General features: G+C 38.9%; 1 protein-coding gene across 1 annotated transcript in view; it reads left to right on the top strand.

Moving 5' to 3' along the window:
• The first annotated feature begins 3,176 nt into the window (after positions 1-3,176).
• The window catches only part of LOC117939677, a 33,058-nt gene continuing 14,543 nt past the window's right edge, over positions 3,177-21,691 (top strand). The window contains exons 1-7 of the mRNA XM_034865166.1: positions 3,177-3,342; positions 4,588-4,924; positions 6,964-7,395; positions 9,389-9,820; positions 12,118-12,519; positions 14,006-14,407; positions 17,489-17,551. Of these exons, the coding sequence (XP_034721057.1) occupies positions 3,177-3,342; positions 4,588-4,924; positions 6,964-7,395; positions 9,389-9,820; positions 12,118-12,519; positions 14,006-14,407; positions 17,489-17,551 (2,234 nt within the window). The remainder of the gene's footprint in view (positions 3,343-4,587; positions 4,925-6,963; positions 7,396-9,388; positions 9,821-12,117; positions 12,520-14,005; positions 14,408-17,488; positions 17,552-21,691) is intronic.

The following is a 21,691-nucleotide window of genomic DNA, read 5'->3' as shown; positions in this document are numbered from 1 at the left end:
CACAGCACCGTGGGTCTGTTTGTTTATCCGGGCTACGGCGAGCGGACAGGGCCACGGAGGAGGATTTCCTGAGGAGGGAGGCTGCTGTGTGACATGACGGTCTAACTGACCTCATAACGTCCTCCATTCGTCTTCAAGAAGCTGATTCATAATCCATAAATGTATCCGCTCAGTTGCTGCATGTCCAGGTCGCAGAGTCGTCTCCGGGACAGTCTGAAATCGGCAGGGTGTTATTCATGTGATTCAGGTGATCATTCATCATCAGATGGACCTGGGCATCGCTTGGCCAAAACTTGGCTCCAGTGGTCCGGAGCCCCCACAGCTGACTCGCTCACACAGCAACATTACACTTCCTGTTTACATTCCCAAAGGACTCGGAACTCTGGGAACTTGAGTTCCAAAACCTTCAAAATGTCAAACTACTCCTTCAAGAATTCAACCATGTGTACTTTTGACATGTTTGTATAACTATATGTATATTTATGATCTGTTTATCTATAGATTAATAATGATGGACATATTCTTGCAGCTTGCAGGACACAACGTTAATGTGATCCTCTAGCGCCCCCTGGTGGACACATGTCCACATATCTAAAGTCACAGCGTGGCAGACATTGTTCATTTTTGCACAAATGTTAGTTCTATAAGCCTGAAAAACAACAGCTCAGGTTTTATAACTCACGCTGATGACAGGACAACTATATTTCTGACATAATTAATGTTAGTGGTTGTTTGTGGATCCTGATCACTTCCTGATGGAGTTATCCTCCCTAGAAATGGGTTGTAAAGAAATACTTCAAATCTCAGTGTTTGTCCTCACTGAATTATGATTCTGGAGGTGCAGCAGCTCCCTCAGGGGACCCCAAACTTCCCTTTTCTGAGCCACATTAACCAGCTTCGACTGGTCCCTCCACCTAGTCCTGTGTCTTCCCAGAGACCTCCTCCCAGCTGGACGTCCCTCCACCTAGTCCTGGGTCTTATGAGACCTCCTCCCAGCTGGACGTCCCTCCACCTAGTCCTGGGTCTTCCCCGTGACCTCCTCCCAGCTGGACGTCCCTCCACATTATAGTCAGACACTTGATTCACAAACTTAATTTTCAAGTTACCGCCATGTAATATGGAGCAACACGGGTAATAAATCAGATAACATTTAAAAACAGATATTTTCTCACCAGTGACATAATAATGGTGAAAAACTCTTGACGTCTTTGGAGGTTATGACATTAGAGGTGAGATAATATATTTTAGTTTCCAATTTCCCTGGTTTCATTGTACATTCAATAAAGAGCTGTCAGTGATAATATTCTCCCCATGACCCATAAATCCTATCGTTGTGTGAGCAAACTGCTCCATCTTAAGGCCAAGAGTACACTCTTTGTTCCTCTAATTTTATTATTTATAAATAGTAGAAAAAGTTTAATAATTCTTTCATAATTCATAACATAAAACGTTAAAAACCTTTGAAGGTTCAGTGACTGAGTTCCACCTGTCAGCTGTTTCTGGTGTAAATGCGCCATCTGGTGGTGATCAACAGGAACTACAGAACACGTGTCTGTAGTTCTGCTTGTAGTTCCTATTTATCCCCACCAGAGGGCGCATTTACACATGTCGCGCATGGTTTAGGTTTAATGTACTTCCGCATTTGCAGACGCTGTCTACTAGTACCAATCTAACGAGTCAGACCAGAAACTTTTAAGACATTGTGCGCGAGGCTGTACGGTTAGATTTTTTCGACTTCCTACCACAGAGAGAGCCCCATAAACCTCCCCGAGGGATAATAAGCTGTCACTGTGCCATACAGGTAAGTGTTTTAAAAGGTAGATTGAGAACATGACTCTGTAGGGTACAGGCCAGCCCGTTTACTTTCACTTTCAATTTACAAAGACTCATTTTATTTAAATACCTATGGATGGTTATGTCATTGCCTCCAGTGTTGCTGTATAACTTTAGTATCTGACTCTATTCATTATTTAGGACTTTTTGAGTAACATTCCGTCCCACAGGTCCCATTCTATATGAAATAAGCAAAGAGGGGGGGGGGGCGCCATTTTGATGCTACGAAGCCATCACCTGCAGTTAGCATCCCATTGACTGCCATTCATTTTGGCGCCACTTTGACAGTAAATAACTGTACATCTGAAGCGTTTAAAGATTCTATTTGTCCGTTGTTTATTTCTAAAGAGACACGACAGTGTATAAAAGGCTCCGTTAGCTTGTACCTCACATTATGGCTTCGCAGTAGACGTTTTTGTAAAAATAGGCTAACAATTGTGTCATAACCAGTAAAAATCACCGTACTGTCAGGAGAAGCTCGCAGTCAGTTTGGATTTACGTTAGCTGTTTAGGTTTAATTATAAACGTTAACTAGCATGTTAGTTATCAGTAAAAAGCCTGTGCCTATTTTATCTCCAAACATATACCTACGCTCTCCGTCTCTGCTGATTGGGAATGATTGAGATTTCTTTTGCACAGCTACCACAAGACTTACGAATTTCAGACACGTTGCACACGTCACTACTACGTCGTCAAGCTCAGTTGGAGGCTGCGCAGTAACGCCTAGCCATCAACGGTAAAGTGCTTCTAGTTTCTCTAACGGTAGAAAGTAAGAAACAAACGGACGGAGCTCACGGTCTTTAAATAAAATGAGTACGGTATGAGAGGTGAATGGGATAGTTTCTTCTTCCGTCTAAGAGAAAATAAAGTAAGTTTTGTTTTCTCACATGAGAAGGTCACAACTTTTTATAACTTATATAGCCTAATATTTTTATTGTGTACGTGTATTGGGGTTAAGTAGCTAGTTCCGCTAGCTAGGGTAAATTCACGGGTTCGCGGGTTTTGGTAAATATTTCCATGGTAACAGTGAGCTCCGTCAATCAGAGACGTTACGTTTAGGATTGTGGGTAGTGTAGTACTTCTCCATGACATCGCAAATAAAAACAGGTTTTTCTTAAGACAAAGGTTGATTTCATACAGACTTTTGGTATTTACCGGGGTATAAACCTGTTAGTATTCAAAATCATTTGGAGAAAATGAAGGGATATTTCCACACTGTTGAGCTCTACTAGATGTTTTTTTTACCAAATAAATAAATAAATACATACACACATAAGAGTTCATTTATTATTGTCTTCCATGAATATGGTTGTATACAAATTTTTCTTCTCAGTGAAGGACAGATGGACCCCATCACCTTACTTGGCCTTGATGGAAATCGGCTGCACCTTCCAGTTGAGGGTAATAAACAGCTGTATGAAAGGGCAGTAAAAGCCGTGCAGAAGATGACTACGAAGGTTAATGTCTGCCTCCACTGGGATAAGGAAGCTCCTGTCTGCCAGAGTCTGTGTGAGTCTCTCTTTAAGGCTTTGCCTCACATCAGCTCACTCAGGTATGTGGTTTGTATGCAATGCGGATTCCTTTTAATGTTCATGCTTTTTTTTTTAATCATTCCATGTTGAAATTTTTTGAAATATTTCTTTTTTTTATGCTGTATATGTGGATCATCATTAAGATATATATGTAAGGGTTAATGCTCGACGAGGTGACCATCGTCAATAATTAATGGATGAAGGCTAGGGCACTGCGTAGAACATTAAACAATTCATTTTTGCGTTTTACAATTAAAACCCTAACCCTGAGGGTTTGACTAACACCAGGAACAATCCTTCCCAACGCTAAGGTTAATCAGTGGCTGGTGAAAAACATCCTAGGTGGTGCTGTGGAAAAATACACGTGTGTGTGTGTGTGTGTGTGTGTGTGTGTGTGTGTGTGTGTGTGTGTGTGTGTGTGTGTGTGTGTGTGTGTGTGTGTGTGTGTGTGTGTGTGTGTGTGTGTGTGTGTGTGTGTGTGTGTGTGTGTTTGTGTGTGTGTGTGTTTGTGTGTGTGTTTGTTGGTGTATTTTTATTATTAATTTAACTGCGTAGTAAAGTTCAAAGACCGTTTATAAAAAGTGCAATGTACATGTTGACACATGTTTATTACAGTAAATAATAATTAAATAATCTAAATACTAAGTGTGGTGAAGCCACATTTGTTTATGTTTCTGCAATCTGCACTTTAGTTGTTGCGATTTCTTTCTGACTTTCACACAAATGTTTACAATGCGTGCGTTAGATTGTATTTTTACAGAAATTTGGCCTTTTCCCATTTTGGAGAAAGTAAAGAGAGCAGATGTTGAGGTGCTTCTCCAGTTCTGGTCTGTGCTCTGGTTTTCAAATGTTTCCTCACTTCTTCAGACCGGTGCTTCATATCTCTCACTCCGGTAATGGTCCATGCTGCATCAGTCCCCGTTACAATTTATAGAAAAATAAAGAATTAGCATGTTTCTTCTGGGGAAGAACAGGTATGTTTTAGGGAGATAAAGTTGGGAGCAAGCAGAGATCACATGGTTTTAGTGATCAGGTGTCGTACAATGATTCGGTAATCAGATTACATTCTAACAGATTTCCTACTATGGTTTAGAGAAACGTTTTTGTTCTATTTGATAGAAAACTAAATCACATTTTTGTTTTCTTCATGATTTCAGTTTTGTGCCCAAGTTATCAAGACCTTCAGAAGAAATCCGGTTCTTTGTGAATCTGTTCTGTGCAGCAAAGAGAGAACAGAAAACAAAAGAGAAGACTCTGGAGCTGTTATCAGTCTGCAGATATCAAACACTCCCTCTTAGACTGAAATGGTGGGATTTCCTGCTGGACCTGTTCTCAAATGATCCTGAAACAGGTCTGAGTCTCCTTCCATCATTACAGTCAGTTTTCCAGTCAGCTCCTGCAGTCTGGACCATAAACCTCTCAGAGAGAAAGAGCTCCATCCTCCTGGAAGTGCTGAAACTCCAATCAGAGAAGAAACCAGTGGAGCTGACAGGCTGCTCAGATGAAGAGAGTGAAGTGAGGAGTTTCCTACAGTGTCTGCCTTATATCTCACAGCTCAGGTAAGTCAGACAAATATTGAATATTTAATAGTAATACGTTGCTTCTGTAAGAAGAGATTTGTCATAAATCCATCTTAATAATAACCTGGGTTTTAAATGTTAATTGACGACCATTTACAAATAAACGTAATGTAGAAACAGATGAATACTAATACTAATACTAATACTTTCTTACACAGGAAATAAAAACAAACAAACAGAAATGAAAACCCTGCAGTTAAGCTGATATTGTTTTTTTGTAAATCTTAGCATCTTAAAAATAAAGAATAGAAACATAAAAACTAAATATTTCTGTACAGATAAAATTAGTAACATCTCTTTCGATCAAAGAAAAAGTAAATAAATTCTTCATTTATCTTCCTTTTTATCTGAAGACTGAGTGAACTTTACTGACGGTGATGAAAGTTGTATCAACTGTTCAGAGAGCAGCACATTAAGATTTCAGACATCTATGAATCATCATTTAGAGTATGATGAAATTATGAATTATTTTAAGACTGACGGTTAAGATCAGAGAAACAAAGGTAATGGATAATCACAGACATGTCAACGTTTAGTCAGGATAATGCTATAAAATGGAATAAAACACCCCAAAATCAATTAAAGTACAGAACTGATCCTTAATTTCACTTGTGAATAGCGTTTTATGGAACCATCCACGTTATTTTGGGTAATTTGGTTGAAAGAAACCCAAATATCTGATAAAGAAACTTCATGAATGGGTCAAATTTGAACCGAGGGTTAAAGTTAAATTAGATTAATTAAATAACACTTGAAAATCGTTGCTTTTCTCACCTAAATTTTTACCCCAAAAAAAGCAATGCAGTTTCCACATACTTTGGACCTCTGGGATGACCCTGAGGTCATTGGGAAGGTAACACTCTCAACTTGTTGTTTCTACAACTGACACGGAGCTAAAGAGGTTAGAACACAGAATTTCTATTTCCGTCCAAGTAAATCATCTGTAAAATTAATAAAAAGCACTACTGTAAGCATATCAAATGGGCTACATACAAAAATAGTACCCTAGCCACATGTCTCAACTTAGAACAGAAAAAATCCAGAAAAAAATGACTTATAAAATGGATTTTATATAAATTTATTTTTACAGATATGTCTGTGCGTTTTTCTTATTTCTAAAAAAGCCAAAATAGGGCAAAATATAAAACTTCTCAAACACAAAAACACATCCACATCACTCACACATATACCTGAAATAACAACATACATAAATTTATAGAAATCAGTAATTATTATTTGATGAAATGGTGAAATGCCATAAGAAGACCATATTTTTTTCTTTGACACAGCTGGAGCTGTTAACAGGGTTAATATTTTCTCATTATGTTTGGGATCAATGAACTCGTCTTCTTATTGGCTACACAGTGGGGCTGGTTTCATAACCTCTACGTCTAACTGGAAGTTAAAACTTTCAATCTTCCCCACATGTCTGTCCTCCAAATCTCGCCAGATCATTGGCTCCCATAAAGGACAGCTCGAGTTACAGTTGACGGATTGGCTAGCAACATACATCACTCAAAAGCTTATGCTTCAGGCTTTCTGCTAAGTGGCTGAGCTACGATGTACTGCGCTTTGGGAAGATAATACAAGCGATTAAAACACAAAAATTAAGAACTATCTAGATTTCTCTACGTCGAAACTTGGCCAGAAACTACAAGAGTGTGAGGGGACCAGCCAATTTTGGAATAAAAGCCTTGGATATTCTAATACCTTGGAGTGTTGGCGGTGATTATACCTGCTGTGAGTCACCTTGTGCTTTGTGTATGGGCTCGATGGAATCATGAGACTTTAAGCTTTCAAATGATGGGCTGCATCAGCGTGTTTATAAAGACTTAAGGGTTGCAATGTATGACTGAAGAAAACATTGTTTCAAACTTCCGGGTGCCGGGAACTATAGTCTGAACAAGTTCATTTTTTACAGGACAGACATGTTCAAGATGGAGTCCATCAGCAGTGTGTTGTTGTATTTATGCAGCTGAGATCAAATCATCACAAAATGTTTCCTTTTATTATTTCAGTTATGATCCTCGGTGGCCAGATCGATCTGAAGGAGTCAGGATCTTTGTGAATCTGTTCTGTGCAGCAGAGAGAGAACAGCTGACAGGAGAGAAGACTCTGGAGCTGTTATCATCAGTGTGCAGATATCAAACATTCCCTTTTAAACACTGGGGTTATAATGAATATCAGAGAGATTTCCTGCTGGATCTGTACTCCCACCTGAAGGACTATGAGACTGAATCAGGTCTGAGTCTCCTTCCATCATTACAGTCAGTTTTCCAGTCAGCTCCTGCAGTCTGGACCATAAACCTCTCAGAGAGAAAGAGCTCCATCCTCCTGGAAGTGCTGAAACTCCAATCAGAGAAGAAACCAGTGGAGCTGACAGGCTGCCCAAATGAAGAGAGTGAAGTGAGGAGTTTCCTACAGTGTCTGCCTTATATCTCACAGCTCAGGTGAGGCAGACAAATACTGTATATTTAATAATAATATGTTGCTTCTGTAAGAAGAGATTTGTCATAAATCCAACAAAGTCAGGGTAATAAGATAAAACTTTTATTGTTTTTTTAATGTCTGTGGTGGGAGTTTCTGTACAGCGAGGGAGGAATTTGAGTGTCAGAAGAGACCTTGTTGAAAAAAATAAAGACAGGCTGCAAACTGGATTAAAAGTTTAGCTATTCGGTGGAAGGGTTTAATTATTTTCGAGAGAGAACAATCAAAATGACAAGAACAGCAATTCACAATGAACAGAGTTACAAAGTGACAACAGTTCTGTGTCCCTACAATCAGTAATATACTTCCTTATGTCCATTGCCCCAAGAGGAAAACCAACCCCTGTTTGGAAAACAGTTTAATCTTAAACATAACAATTAACAGACCTCAGGCAGACAGTTTGTTCTATTACGTATTTCTGAATCTGTACCTCACGTGTCCAAGTATCTTGACCGGTCATTTTATCTTAGCTGAAAAAGGACATCTTGTCTCTATAGTCTATAGTCTCGACCCGGGACCTGGGTCCTGGGACCTGGGACCCGCTATAGTCTCGACCTGGGTCCTGGGACCTGCTATGATAAACACGGCTCTAGGCAACTGTTTCTGTCAGACTCCACGTCATCTATTGTTTAAGGAAATGGTGTGGAGTCATAACAAACCCAGTTGTCTCCATCAAGGAGAAACACACAGATGACAGATACAGAAGTCATATACTCTGAGAGGTATTGGAGATCTTATTATGAATAATTAATATGAAAATCATTGGTTAATTGTAATTTTCCCATTACATGCCTCTGCAGCTTAAACTGAAACCATTAAAATATAAAAACAAATTGTTTTTGTACATCTAAAATAGATAATTTCTCTTTAAAATAAGATTTACAGTAACTAAAAAAATGAAACAAGCTGCCTTTATATCTGAATACTGAGTGAACTTTACTGACGGTGATGAAAGTTGTACCAACTGTTCAGAGAGCAGCACATTAAGATTTCAGACATCTATGAATCATCATTTAGAGTCACCAGAGACAGATGTAGTGAAGAACAGCTGTTATTTACACGGCTGTCCTCTCGGGAGCAAAGAGAAGCATTGCATCATGGGACTTTCTGTAACTATTGTACATGATATGGAGTCTAGATGTTGTTGTTCCACTGTGTATATTTATATAATGTAAATATATTTAATATTTAAAGCTCTTACACAAAGTATAATTCCATTAAGTGAACAAAACCACGAGGAAACAAATCAGCAGAGACTTCAGTCTCAGGATCAGTGTTTGTGTTGTGAGTCAGTCAAAGTCCTAAAATGATGTTCTGCTCTGATGGAAGATGTGTGTAACTCTTGTGTTGTTCTCCAGGGTCAAAATTCATACTTTTTAGACACCGTTTTCAGTTTTTTGTTAGTTTTTATAACGCTTTTGGCACTCTCCCCATTACCACCAGTATATTCACCACTAGAACCAACGTAGTAACACTAGTTGAACAATAATTTTTGGAATTCATGGTTATTAAACCTCATTTATATGAAATTATCTCATCTCTGTGTTAGAAAAGAAGCAGAAATTATGAATGATTTTGACGGACAGTTAAGATCAGAAAAACAAAGGTAATAAATCATCACAGACATGTCAACGTTTAGTCAGGATAATGCTATAAAATGTAATAAAACACACAATGCAATGAAGTAGAGATCTGTTTCTTTCACTTGTGAAGAGCTTTTTATAGAACCATCCATGTTTTTTGGACAATTTGGTTGAAAGAAACCCAAATATCTGAAATTGAAACTTTAAAAATGGGTTGATGTTGATCCGTGGACAACAGGAGGGTTAACATTAAATTAGATTAATCATTTTTTACAGGACAGACATGTTAAAGATGGAGTCCATCAGTGGTGTGTTGTTGTATTTATGCAGCTGAGATCAAATCATCACAAAATGTTTCCTTTTATTATTTCAGTTATGATCATCGGTGGCCAGGTCGATCTGAAGGAGTCAGGATCTTTGTGAATCTGTTCTGTGCAGCAGAGAGAGAACAGCTGACAGGAGAGAAGACTCTGGAGCTGTTATCATCAGTGTGCAGATATCAAACATTCCCTTTTAAACACTGGGGTTATAAAGAATATCAGAGAGATTTCCTGCTGCATCTGTACTCCCACCTGAAGGACTACGAGACTGAAACAGGTCTGAGTCTCCTTCCATCATTACAGTCAGTTTTCCAGTCAGCTCCTGCAGTCTGGACCATAAACCTCTCAGAGAGAAAGAGCTCCATCATCCTGGAAGTGCTGAAACTCCAATCAGAGAAGAAACCAGTGGAGCTGACAGGCTGCTCAGATGAAGAGAGTGAAGTGAGGAGTTTCCTACAGTGTCTGCCTTATATCTCACAGCTCAGGTAAATGGTTATCTTTTTCAGGGATCAACCCATTATTTGGGCCGATATTTGGCAATTTGCATATTATCTTCATTAGTGTTTTTATTTTACTGATAACCGATAAATTATTCATTAAAAAGTGTGCTACTTGGGCTCCTCTACAGCTCTATAAGAAGTCTGTAACACTTGCAAACAAACTGTTAAAACTTCAGGAAGCCATTACTGTTTTGGTTTAGTTTTTTTTGACTGTGTATTATGTTTAAAGTTTCCGTTTTATCAAAGAATTCCATAGAGCAGTTAAACAAACTTTCATTTTGTGTTAGTTTAGTTCAGACCAAAGATTCGCAACGATATGAAACTGTTTTAGAGCGTCACGGGGAAAAGATGCAGCGGTCTGAATTGGCCCGTCTAAGCTCGACTCAAACCAGCTGATGGTGTCACTGTGACTGAGTCTCCAGAGGCTGGTTTTAGGACGTAAGAGACGTCTCCTGTTCTAACAGCCGATAGAGAAGTCAGCTGCTCACTTCAGCTACAAAATATAGACTTAAAATGATCCAGAATCCATTTCATCTCTACTTTCCAAACAGCTGGTTGAAATGGCAGAGTTTTAGATGGAGCCTCAACGACCACCCGGAGCACGGTAACGTTATACGGTGGAGCGAGCTAGAAAAAGACTGAAGAGAGAGCGGAGAACTTAAAAGTCGGAAGCTATAACGGAAGTAAAAGAGGCGTTGTTATGGAGATGATACACCGTCTCGTCTCATTGGTGTTAACCGGCAGCTGTCAGAGCGCTACAGACCGGTTTGTTGCAAGAAGTTGTAAGTTTCAACTCATCTCGTCGCGAATCTTTGGTCTGAACTGAGCTTAAAAGATTTTCCTTTTTAGTGTTAGTGGTTGTAAATATTGGTTATCTGTTTAATTAACTATTAATAATCTGCATTGATATCGTCCTGAAAATACACTATCTGTTGACAACAAATCTTTTTATTAGGGGTCCAAGCCCGAGGATGCGTGCACCGCGGTAATCGCAAGCGACACGCGGTTCACACAGCAGGGCTGTGGAACCCTATTGTTTTCGCTAAGATTTTCCTCCATTATTATTCTTCTCCGCATAAAACTGGTGCTGCAGCCTAAACCGTACATGGTGGCGACGCGCCATTTTCAGGACTGGTCCGAAAGTCAGCAAAGACCTCAGACGCAAAAAAATGCCCCACTTCCGACACTAGGTGGCGCTATACCAGAAAAAACACGTTTGGCCCTATAACTCCCAAACCGTACATCGGATATTAAAAAAACTTATATCCACGCGTTCATCAGGAGATCCAAATGAATCTCCTGATGTAGGCCACGCCCACTTCCGCCTAGACTTTTATCCCTGAAAAATAGCAATTTATCAAAAACCAACTTTTTCTAACTCCTCCTAGACCGTGCGATGGATCTACACGAAACTTGCCGCATAGCATCTCCAGACTGGCCTGACAAAAATTGCATAAAGATTTTTTATAGAATAAAAATTGCGCATATTACGGCCAACCAAATTTGTGTAGCTAACGCTGAAAAAACTGACTTTGCCATATCTCGGCCAAAGTAAATTCTATCAAAGCCAAACTTGAGAACATTCCTTGCCATGGCCCTCTGAGGTTCTGAAACAAATTTCACGAACATTGGCCACTAGGGGGCGCTATAAATACAACAAGTTTATATCTCATGAACCGCTCATTCAAATTTTACAAAATTTGATCGATACCATCTAGGCCCACTCCTGAGGTGGTCCTTACAGTGGGGTACTGATTGGTTCAAGTGGGTGTGGACTATGGACCAAGGTTCAGATTAACCACTTAAACTAAAGTGAATTACTTGAAATTTACAGGGTAGATGTACAGTGGGTAGTGGACCTGATTTACCAAATATTACACACGTTGACCAGCAGGTCGCGCTACAATGAAGACAGATCTGCACGAAACCTGGTGTGTAGCATCTCCAGATGGCCACGACAACATGTTGTATGAAGAATTTTGCTACGTAATTGTGTGCGCATTTCATGACCAAGCAAAGCTTCTGTAGTTCGCTTTGGCTTCCGCTTTCGAGCTCTCCCCGGGTCGCTGGGGACGACTGGCGAGGGGAGGCTTGGACCCCGTTGAAACTGCGTGCAGTTCTAGTTATTATTTCTGGTTTCACACAAAACTGTCTCATCTAATTTGAGTGTTTCTGCATGCGGCTTCAACTTGAACAGATTTCATACTATAAATCACAGCGAAAAGTTTTAATTATAGGTTATTAAAAACTTGCATCACATTTTTTAATCTTCATGATTTCAGTTTTGTGCCCAAGTTATCAAGATCTTCAGAAGAAATCCGGTTCTTTGTGAATCTGTTCTGTGCAGCAGAGAGAGAACAGGAAAGAAAAGAGAAGACTCTGGAGCTGTTATCAGTGTGCAGATATCAAACACTCCCTCTTAGACTGAAATGGTGGGATTTCCTGCTGGACCTGTTCTCAAATGATCCTGAAACAGGTCTGAGTCTCCTTCCATCACTACAGTCAGTTTTCCAGTCAGCTCCTGCAGTCTGGACCATAAACCTCTCAGAGAGAAAGAGCTCCATCCTCCTGGAAGTGCTGAAACTCCAATCAGAGAAGAAACCAGTGGAGCTGACAGGCTGCTCAGATAAAGAGAGTGAAGTGAGGAGTTTCCTACAGTGTCTGCCTTATATCTCACAGCTCAGGTAAAAGGTTATCTTTTTCAGCGATCAACCCATTATTGGGGCCGATATTTTGCAATTTGCATATTATCTGCATCAGTGTTTTTATTTTACCAATAACCGATAAATTATTCATTAAACGGTTTGCTACTTGGGCTCCTCTACAGCTCTATAAGCAGTCTGTAACACTTGCAAACAAACTGTTTAAACTTCAGGAAGCTTTTTGTTTTGTTTTTGTTTTTCTGACTGTGTATTGTGTTTAAAGTTTCAGTTTTTTTAAAGAATTCCTTACAGCATTTAAACAAACTTTTGTGTTAGTTTAGTTCAGACCAAAGATTTACAACAAGATGAAACTGTTTTAGAGCGTCACGGGGAAAAGATGCAGCGGTCTGAACCGGCCCGTCTAAGCTCGACTCAAACCAGCTGATGGTGTCACTGGGATTGAGTCTCCAGAGGCTGGTTTTAGGACGTAAGAGACGTCTCCTGTTCTAAGAGCCGATAGAGAAGTCAGCTGGTCCAGTTTCCAGAGGCTGGTTTTAGGACGTAAGAGACGTCTCCTGTTCTAACAGCCGATAGAGAAGTCAGCTGGTCCAGTCTCCAGAGGCTGGTTTTAGGACGTAAGAGACGTCTCCTGTTTCAACAGCCAATAGAGAAGTCAGCTGGTCCAGTCTCCAGAGGCTGGCTTTAGGACGTAAGAGACGTCTCCTGTTACAACAGCCGATAGAGAAGTCAGCTGGTCCAGTTTCCAGAGGCTGGTTTTAGGACGTAAGAGACGTCTCCTTTTACAACAGCCAATAGAGAAGTCAGCTGGTCCAGTCTCCAGAGGCTGGCTTTAGAACGTAAGAGACGTCTCCTGTTTCAACAGCCAATAGAGAAGTCAGCTGCTCAATTCAGCTACAAAATATAGAAATAAAATGATCCAGAATCCATTTCATCTCTATGTTCCAAACAGCTGGTTGAAATGGCAGAGTTTTAGATGGAGCCTGAACGACCGCCCGAAGCACGGTAACGTTATACGGTGGAGTGAGCTAGAAAAAGACTGAAGAGAGAGCGGAGAACTTAAAAGTCGGAAGCTATAACGGAAGTAAAAGAGGCGTTGTTATGGAGATGATACACCGTCTTGTCTCATTGGTGTTAACCGGCAGTTTTCAGAGCGCTGCAGACCGGCTCGTTGCAAGAAGTTGTAAGTTTCAACTCATCTCGTCGCGAATCTTTGGTCTGAACTGAGCTTAAAAGATTTTCCTTTTTAGTGTTAGTGGTTGTAAATATTGGTTATCTGTTTAATTAACTATTAATAATCTGTATCGATGTCGTTCTGAAAATACAGTATCTGTTGACAACAAATCTTTTTACTATTATTTCTGGTTTCACACAAAACTGTCTCATCTAATTTGAGTGTTTCTGCATGCAGCTTCAACTTGAACAGATTTCATACTATGAATCACAGTGAAAAGTTTTATTTTTAACTTATTGAATACTTGCATCTCATTTTTAATCTTCATGATTTCAGTTTCGTGCCCAAGTTATCGAGATCTTCAGAAGAAATCCGGTTCTTTGTGAATCTGTTCTGTGCAGCAAAGACAGAACAGAAATCCAAAGAGAAGACTCTGGAGCTGTTATCAGTGTGCAGATATCAAACACTCCCTCTTAGACTGAAATGGTGGGATTTCCTGCTGGACCTGTACTCAAATGTTCCTAAAACAGGTCTGAGTCTCCTTCCATCACTACAGTCAGTTTTCCAGTCAGCTCCTGCAGTCTGGACCATAAACCTCTCAGAGAGAAAGAGCTCCATCCTCCTGGAAGTGCTGAAACTCCAATCAGAGAAGAAACCAGTGGAGCTGAGGGGCTGCTCAGATGAAGAGAGTGAAGTGAGGAGTTTCCTACAGTGTCTGCCTTATATCTCACAGCTCAGGTAAGGCAGACAAATACTGAATATTTAATAGTAATATGTTGCTTCTGTAAGAGGGTTTGTCATAAATCCATCTTAATAATCACGTGGGGTTTAAATGTTAATTGACGACCATTTACAAATGAACATAATGTAGAAACAGATGAATTCAATGTCTCAGTTCAGTAATTATTTAGTATCACAGTCTTCTGTATTTGAGTATAATGAGATGATATTAATAATAATAAGAGCAATGTAGCTCTGAGACAACAACAAAGTCTTGCTAATACTTTCTTATACAGGAAATAAAAACACAAAAACTGAAATGAAAAACCTGCAGTTTAAACTGAAACTGGCTTTTTTGTCAATTTTAGAATCCTAAAAATAAAGAATAGAAACATAAAAACTAAATATTTCTGTACAGATAAAATTAGTAACATCTCTTTAGATAAAAAAAAAGTAAATACATCCTACATTTATCTTCCTTTTTATCTGAAGACTGAGTGAACTTTACTGACGGTGATGAAAGTTGTACCAACTGTTCAGAGAGCAGCACATTAAGATTTCAGACATCTATGAATCATCATTTAGAGTCACCAGAGACAGATGTAGTGAAGAACAGCTGTTATTTACACGGCTGTCCTCTCAGGAGAAAAGAGAAGCATTGCATCATGGGACTTTCTGTAACTATTGTACATGATATGGAGTCTAGATGTTGTTGTTCCATTGTGTATATTTATATACAGTGAGGAAAATAAGTATTTGAACACCCTACTATTTTGCAAGTTCTCCCACTTAGAAATCATGGAGGTCTGAAATTATCATCGTAGGTGCATGTCCACTGTGAGAGACATAATCAAAAAAGAAAAATCCAGAAATCACAATATATGACTTTTTTAACTATTTATTTGTATGATACAGCTGCAAATAAGTATTTGAACACCTGAGAAAATCAATATTAATATTTGGTACAGTAGCCTTTGTTTGCATTTCCAGAGGTCAAACGGTTCCTGTAGTTTTTCACCAGGTTTGACACACTGCAGAAGGGATTTTGGCCCACTCCTCCACACAGATCTTCTCTAGATCTGTCAGGTTTCTGGGCTGTCGCTGAGAAACACAGAGTTTGAGCTCCCTCCAAAGATTTTCTATTGGGTTTAGGTCTGGAGACTGGCTAGGCCACCCCAGAACCTTGATCTGCTTCTTCCAGAGCCCCGCCTTGGTTCTCCTGGCTGTGGTCTTTGGGTCATTGTCATGTTGGAAGACCCAGCCTCGACCCATCTTCAATGCTCTAACTGAGGGACGGAGGTTGCTCCCCAAAATCTCGCAATACATGGCCCGGTCCTCCTCTCCTTAATACAGTGCAGTCGCCCTGTCCCATGTGCAGAAAAACACCCACAAAGCATGATGCTACCCCCCCATGCTTCACAGTAGGGATGGTGTTCTTGGTATGGTCCTCATCATTCTTCTTCCTCCAAACACGGTTAGTTGAATTATGACCAAAACGATCTATTTTGGTCTCATCTGACCACATGACTTTCTCCCATGACTCTTCTGGATCATCGAAATGGTCGTTGGCAGACTTAAGACGGGCCTTGACATGTGCTGGTTTAAACAGGGGAACCTGCTGGGCCATGCATGATTTCAAACCATGACCTCTTAGTGTATTACCAACAGTAACCTTGGAAACGGTGGTCCCAGCTCTTTTCAGGTCATTGACCAGCTCCTCCCGTGTAGTTCTGGGCTGATTTCTCACCTTTCTTAGGATCATTGAGACCGCACAAGGTGAGATCCTGCATGGAGCCCCAGTCCGAGGGAGATTGACAGTCATGTTTAGCTTCTACTATTTTCTAATGATTGCTCCAACAGTGGACCTTTTTTCACCAAGCTGCTTGGACATGTCCCCTTAGCCCTTTCCAGCCTTGTGGAGGTGGACAATTTTGTCTCTAGTGTCTTTTGACAACTCTTTGGTCTTGGCCATGTTAGTAGTTGGATTCTTACTGATTGTATGGTGGGGACGGGTGTCTTTATGCAGCTAACGACCTCAAACAGGTGCATCTAATTTAGGATAATAAATGGAGTGGAGGTGGACATTTTGAAGACAGACTAACAGGTCTTTGAGGGTCAGATTTGTAGCTGATAGACAGGTGTTGAAATACGTATTTGCAGCTGTATCATACAAATAAATAGTTTAAAATCATACATTTTGATTTCTGGATTTTTTGTTTTAGATTATGTCTCTCACAGTGGACATGCACCTACGGTGACAATTTCAGACCCCTCCATGATTTCTAAGTGGGAGAACTTGCAAAATAGCAGGGTGTTCAATACTTATTTTCCTCACTGTAATGTGAATATATTTAACATTTAAAATTCAAACACAAAGTTTAATTCCATAAAGTGAACAAAACCACGAGGAAACAAATCAGCAAAGATTTCAGCCTCAGGATCAGTGTTTGTGTTGTGAGTCAGTCAAAGTCCTAAAATAATGTTCTTCTCTGATGGAAGATGTGTGTAACCCTTGTGTTTACACACATTTTTTGTTACTTTTTATAACGATTTTGGCACTTTTTCCCATCACCACCAGTATATTCACCACTAGAACCAACGTATTAACACTAGTGGAACAATAATTTTTGGAATTCATGGTTAATAAACCTCATTCATCTGAAATGATCTCATCTCTATGTTAGAAAAGAAGCAGAAGTTATGAATGATTTTGAGTGACAGTTAAGATCAGAGAAACAAAGGTAATGGATAATCACAGACATGTCAACGTTTAATCAGGATAATGCTATAAAATGTAATGTAACACCCAAAATTCATTAAAAGTAGAGATCTGATCCTTAATTTCACTTGTGAAGAGCGTTTTATGGAACCATCCACGCCATTTTGGGTAATTTGGTTGAAAGAAACCCAAATGTCTGAAATAGAAACTTTATGAATGGATCAAATTTGACCCGAGGACAACAGGAGGGTTAAAGTTAAATTAGATTAATCATTTTTTACAGGACAGACATGTTCAAGATGGAGTCCATCAGCAGTGTGTTGTTGTATTTATGCAGCTGAGATCAAATCATCACAAAATGTTTCCTTTTATTATTTCAGTGTTTCTTGGTGGTCAGATCGATCTAAAGGAGTCAGGTTCTTTGTGAATCTGTTCTGTGCAGCACAGAGAAAACAGCTGACAGGAGAGAAGACTCTGGAGCTGTTATCATCAGTGTGCAGATATCAAACATTCCCTTTAAAAGACCAGGGTTTTGATGAATATCAGAGTGATTTCCTGCTGGATCTGTACTCCCACCTGAAGAACCATGATCCTAAAACAGGTCTGAGTCTCCTTCCATCACTACAGTCAGTTTTCCAGTCAGCTCCTGCAGTCTGGACCATAAACCTCTCAGAGAGAAAGAGCTCAATCCTCCTGGAAGTGCTGAAACTCCAATCAGAGAAGAAACCAGTGGAGCTGAGGGGCTGCTCAGATGAAGAGAGTGAAGTGAGGAGTTTCCTACAGTGTCTGCCTTATATCTCACAGCTCAGGTAAGTCAGACAAATACTGAATATTTAATAGTAATATGTTGCTTCTGTAAGAAGAGATTTGTCATAAATCCATCTTAATAATAACCTGGGTTTTAAATGTTAATTGACGGCCATTTACAAATGAACATAATGTAGAAACAGATGAATTCAATGTCTCAGTTCAGTAATTATTTAGTATCAGTCTTCTGTCTTTATGAGAATAATGAGATGATATTAATAATAATAACAGCATTGTAGCTCTGAGACAACTACAAAGTCCTGCTAATACTTTCTTAGACAGGAAATAGAAACATAAAAACAGAAATGAAAACCCTGCATTTAAAACTGATATTGGCTTTTTGTAAATCTTAGTATCTTAAAAATAAAGAACAAAAACATAAAAACTGAATATTTCTGTACAGATAAAATTAGTAACATCTCTTTCAATAAAAGAAATGTAAATAAATTCTACATTTATCTTCCTTTTTATCTGAAGACTGAGTGAACTTTACTGACGGTGATGAAAGTTGTACCAACTGTTCAGAGAGCAGCACATTAAGATTTCAGACATCTATGAATCATCATTTAGAGTATGAATGAAAGTATGAATGATTTTGACTGACGGTTAAGATCAGAGAAACAAAGGTAATGGATAATCACAGACATGTCAACGTTTAGTCAGGATAGTGCTATAAAATGTAATAAAGCACATAAAATTCATTAAAAGTAGAGATCTGATCCTCAATTTCACTTGTGAAGAGCGTTTTATGGAACCATCCACGTTATTTTGGGTAATTTGGTTGAAAGAAACCCAAATATCTCATAAAGAAACTTCATGAATGGGTCAAATTGACCTGAGGAAAACAGGAGGGTTAAAGTTAAATTAGATTAATCATTTTTTACAGGACAGACATGTTCAAGATGGAGTCCATCAGTAGTGTGTTGTTGTATTTATGCAGCTGAGATCAAATCATCACAAAATGTTCCTTTTATTATTTCAGTGTTCATCGGTGGCCAGATCGATCTGAAGGAGTCAGGATCTTTGTGAATCTGTTCTGTGCAGCAGAGAGAGAACAGCTGACAGGAGAGAAGACTCTGGAGCTGTTATCATCAGTGTGCACATATCAAACATTCCCTTTAAAACACTGGGGTTATAATGAATATCGGAGAGATTTCCTGCTGGATCTGTACTCCCACCTGAAGGACTATGAGACTGAATCAGGTCTGAGTCTCCTTCCATCATTACAGTCAGTTTTCCAGTCAGCTCCTGCAGTCTGGACCATAAACCTCTCAGAGAGAAAGAGCTCCATCCTCCTGGAAGTGCTGAAACTCCAATCAGAGAAGAAACCAGTGGAGCTGACAGGCTGCTCAGATGAAGAGAGTGAAGTGAGGAGTTTCCTACAGTGTCTGCCTTATATCTCACAGCTCAGGTAAGTCAGACAAATACTGTATATTTAATAATAATATGTTGCATCTGTAAGAAGAGATTTGTCATGAATCCATCTTAATAATAACCTGGGTTTTAAATAATAATTTACGGCCATTTACAAATGAACATAATGTAGAAACAGATTAATTCAATGTCTCAGTTCAGTGATTATTTAGTATCACAGTCTTCTGTCTTTATGAGAATAATGAGATTATATTATTAATAATAACAACAATGTAGCTCTGAGACAACAACAAAGTCATGTTAATAAGGTAAAACTTTTATTTTTAAGACTTTGACACTGTAAATCATAAAATATTATTAAACAAACTAAGAAAATTTGACTTTTCCTCAGATGCATTAAAATGGATAGAATAATATTTATCGAATCGTTCACAGTCCGTCAGGATTAGTGATTACCACTCGCCGCCCCTCGCCATATGCACAGGGGTACCTCAAGGTTCTATTTTAGGGCCTCTGCTATTTTCACTTTAGATAAACGACCTTCCTTCAGTTTGTCCTGACGTCTATATTCAGATGTATGCAGACGATACAGTTATTTATACCCACGGTAAAAACACTAAACAAGTGGCTGAAAAACTTACACAGTCTATGGTCCATGTCTCTGATTGGCTAAATCAATCCTGCTTAAAACTTAATGTAAATAAAACAGTGTCAATGTACTTTTCTAAATCAAACATTGTAAATAATCAGGCAGATATTTATGTGACTGGGGAAAAAATAAAAGCTGTGTCAGAATTCAAATACCTAGGCATTTTATTAGGATCTAAACTAACTTTTAAATCACAGATAAAAAAGGTGTGGAATCGGGTTAAATTTAATATTGCCAATTTCCGGTTCATAAGATGACACTTGTCCCTTCAGGCAGCAAAAATGTCCATGTACAGTATGGTTCTGTCTCACATCACTTACTGTCTAACAACCTGGTCACAGGCAAACAAAACAACACTAAAATCCTTAGAGTCACTTTACAACAGACAATCAAAATTCTGGATAAAAAACAATCAATATATCACCATTGTGCCATTTTACAAAAGCATAAACTTTTAAGGTTGGGAAAATGTCATTAAGTTTTCAAACCTCTGTCTGTTATACAAAAACATCCATGGTCTGTCATCTCCTCCACTCAGTCAGTTTGTGACAATTAGGAACTCCACACAGAGAGGAACACGAGGGTCGGCCCGAGGAGACTGTGTTGTTCCTCTGCGGAGAAGTGCATTTAGTCAGAGTGGCTTTTCAGTCACAGCAGCACGGGAGTGGAACTCTGTCCCTCAGAACATCAGAGACCTCATCCCCTCTGTCCCTCAAAACATCAGAGACCTCATCCCCTCTGTCCCTCAGAACATCAGAGACCTCATCCCCTCTGTCCCTCAGAACATCAGAGACCTCACCACTTACACTCTGTTCAAAAAACATCTAAAAAGCTGGTTCATAACACATCAGACATATCAGCATTAATAAGAAAATGTATTTTTACTCAACCCAACCATAATGCAACTTATGCCTCTATTGTGTTTATCTGTAGTATCTTTTTTTTTTTTTTTTTTTCCTAATGTCTGTATTACATTTGTACACTGTATTAATCAACATGTTGTAAAGAGTTTTATCTGTTTTACTACTTTTTTATTTGTATTGTTGACAGTAATTTTCTTATTGTTGTTGTTTTAAAGGTAGACAATTTAAAGATCTTTCCATGGACAACGGATGAAAAATAGCCTTTTGGCTAATTCTGGTGCATTTACAACAATGTTGATTAATGTACACTGTCCCTGTCAAATACATTTTTTAAATTAAAAAATATATTTGTTTTAATGTCTCTGCAGCTTAAACATAAAAACAAATTGTTGTTGTACAGCTAAAATAGATAATTTGTCTTTAAAAAATATTTCCAGTAATTAAAAAATGAAACAAGCTGCCTTTTTAATCTGAAGACTGAGTGAACTTTACTGACGGTGATGAAAGTTGTACCAACTGTTCAGAGAGCAGCACATTAAGATTTCAGACATCTATGAATTATTTAGAGTGTGAATTAAATAATGAATGATTTTGACTAACGGTTGAGATCAGAGAAACAAAGGTAACGCATAATCACAGACATGTCAACGTTTAGTCAGGATAATGCTATAAAATGTAATAAAACACCCAAAATTCAATGAAAGTACAGAACTGATCCTTAATTTCACTTGTGAAGAGCGTTTTATGGAACCATCCACGTTATTTTGGATAATTTGGTTGAAAGAAACCCAAATATCTGATATAGAAACTTTATGAGTGTGTTGAATTTGACCCGAGGACAACAGGAGGGTTAAAGTTAAATTAGATTAATCATTTTATACAGGACAGAC

Source organism: Etheostoma cragini, chromosome 24 (assembly GCF_013103735.1).
Source record: "Etheostoma cragini isolate CJK2018 chromosome 24, CSU_Ecrag_1.0, whole genome shotgun sequence".
Classification (NCBI taxonomy): domain Eukaryota; kingdom Metazoa; phylum Chordata; class Actinopteri; order Perciformes; family Percidae; genus Etheostoma; species Etheostoma cragini.
The sequence above is the reverse complement of the archived record's forward strand: the minus strand, read 5'-3'. Positions and strand labels throughout refer to the sequence as shown.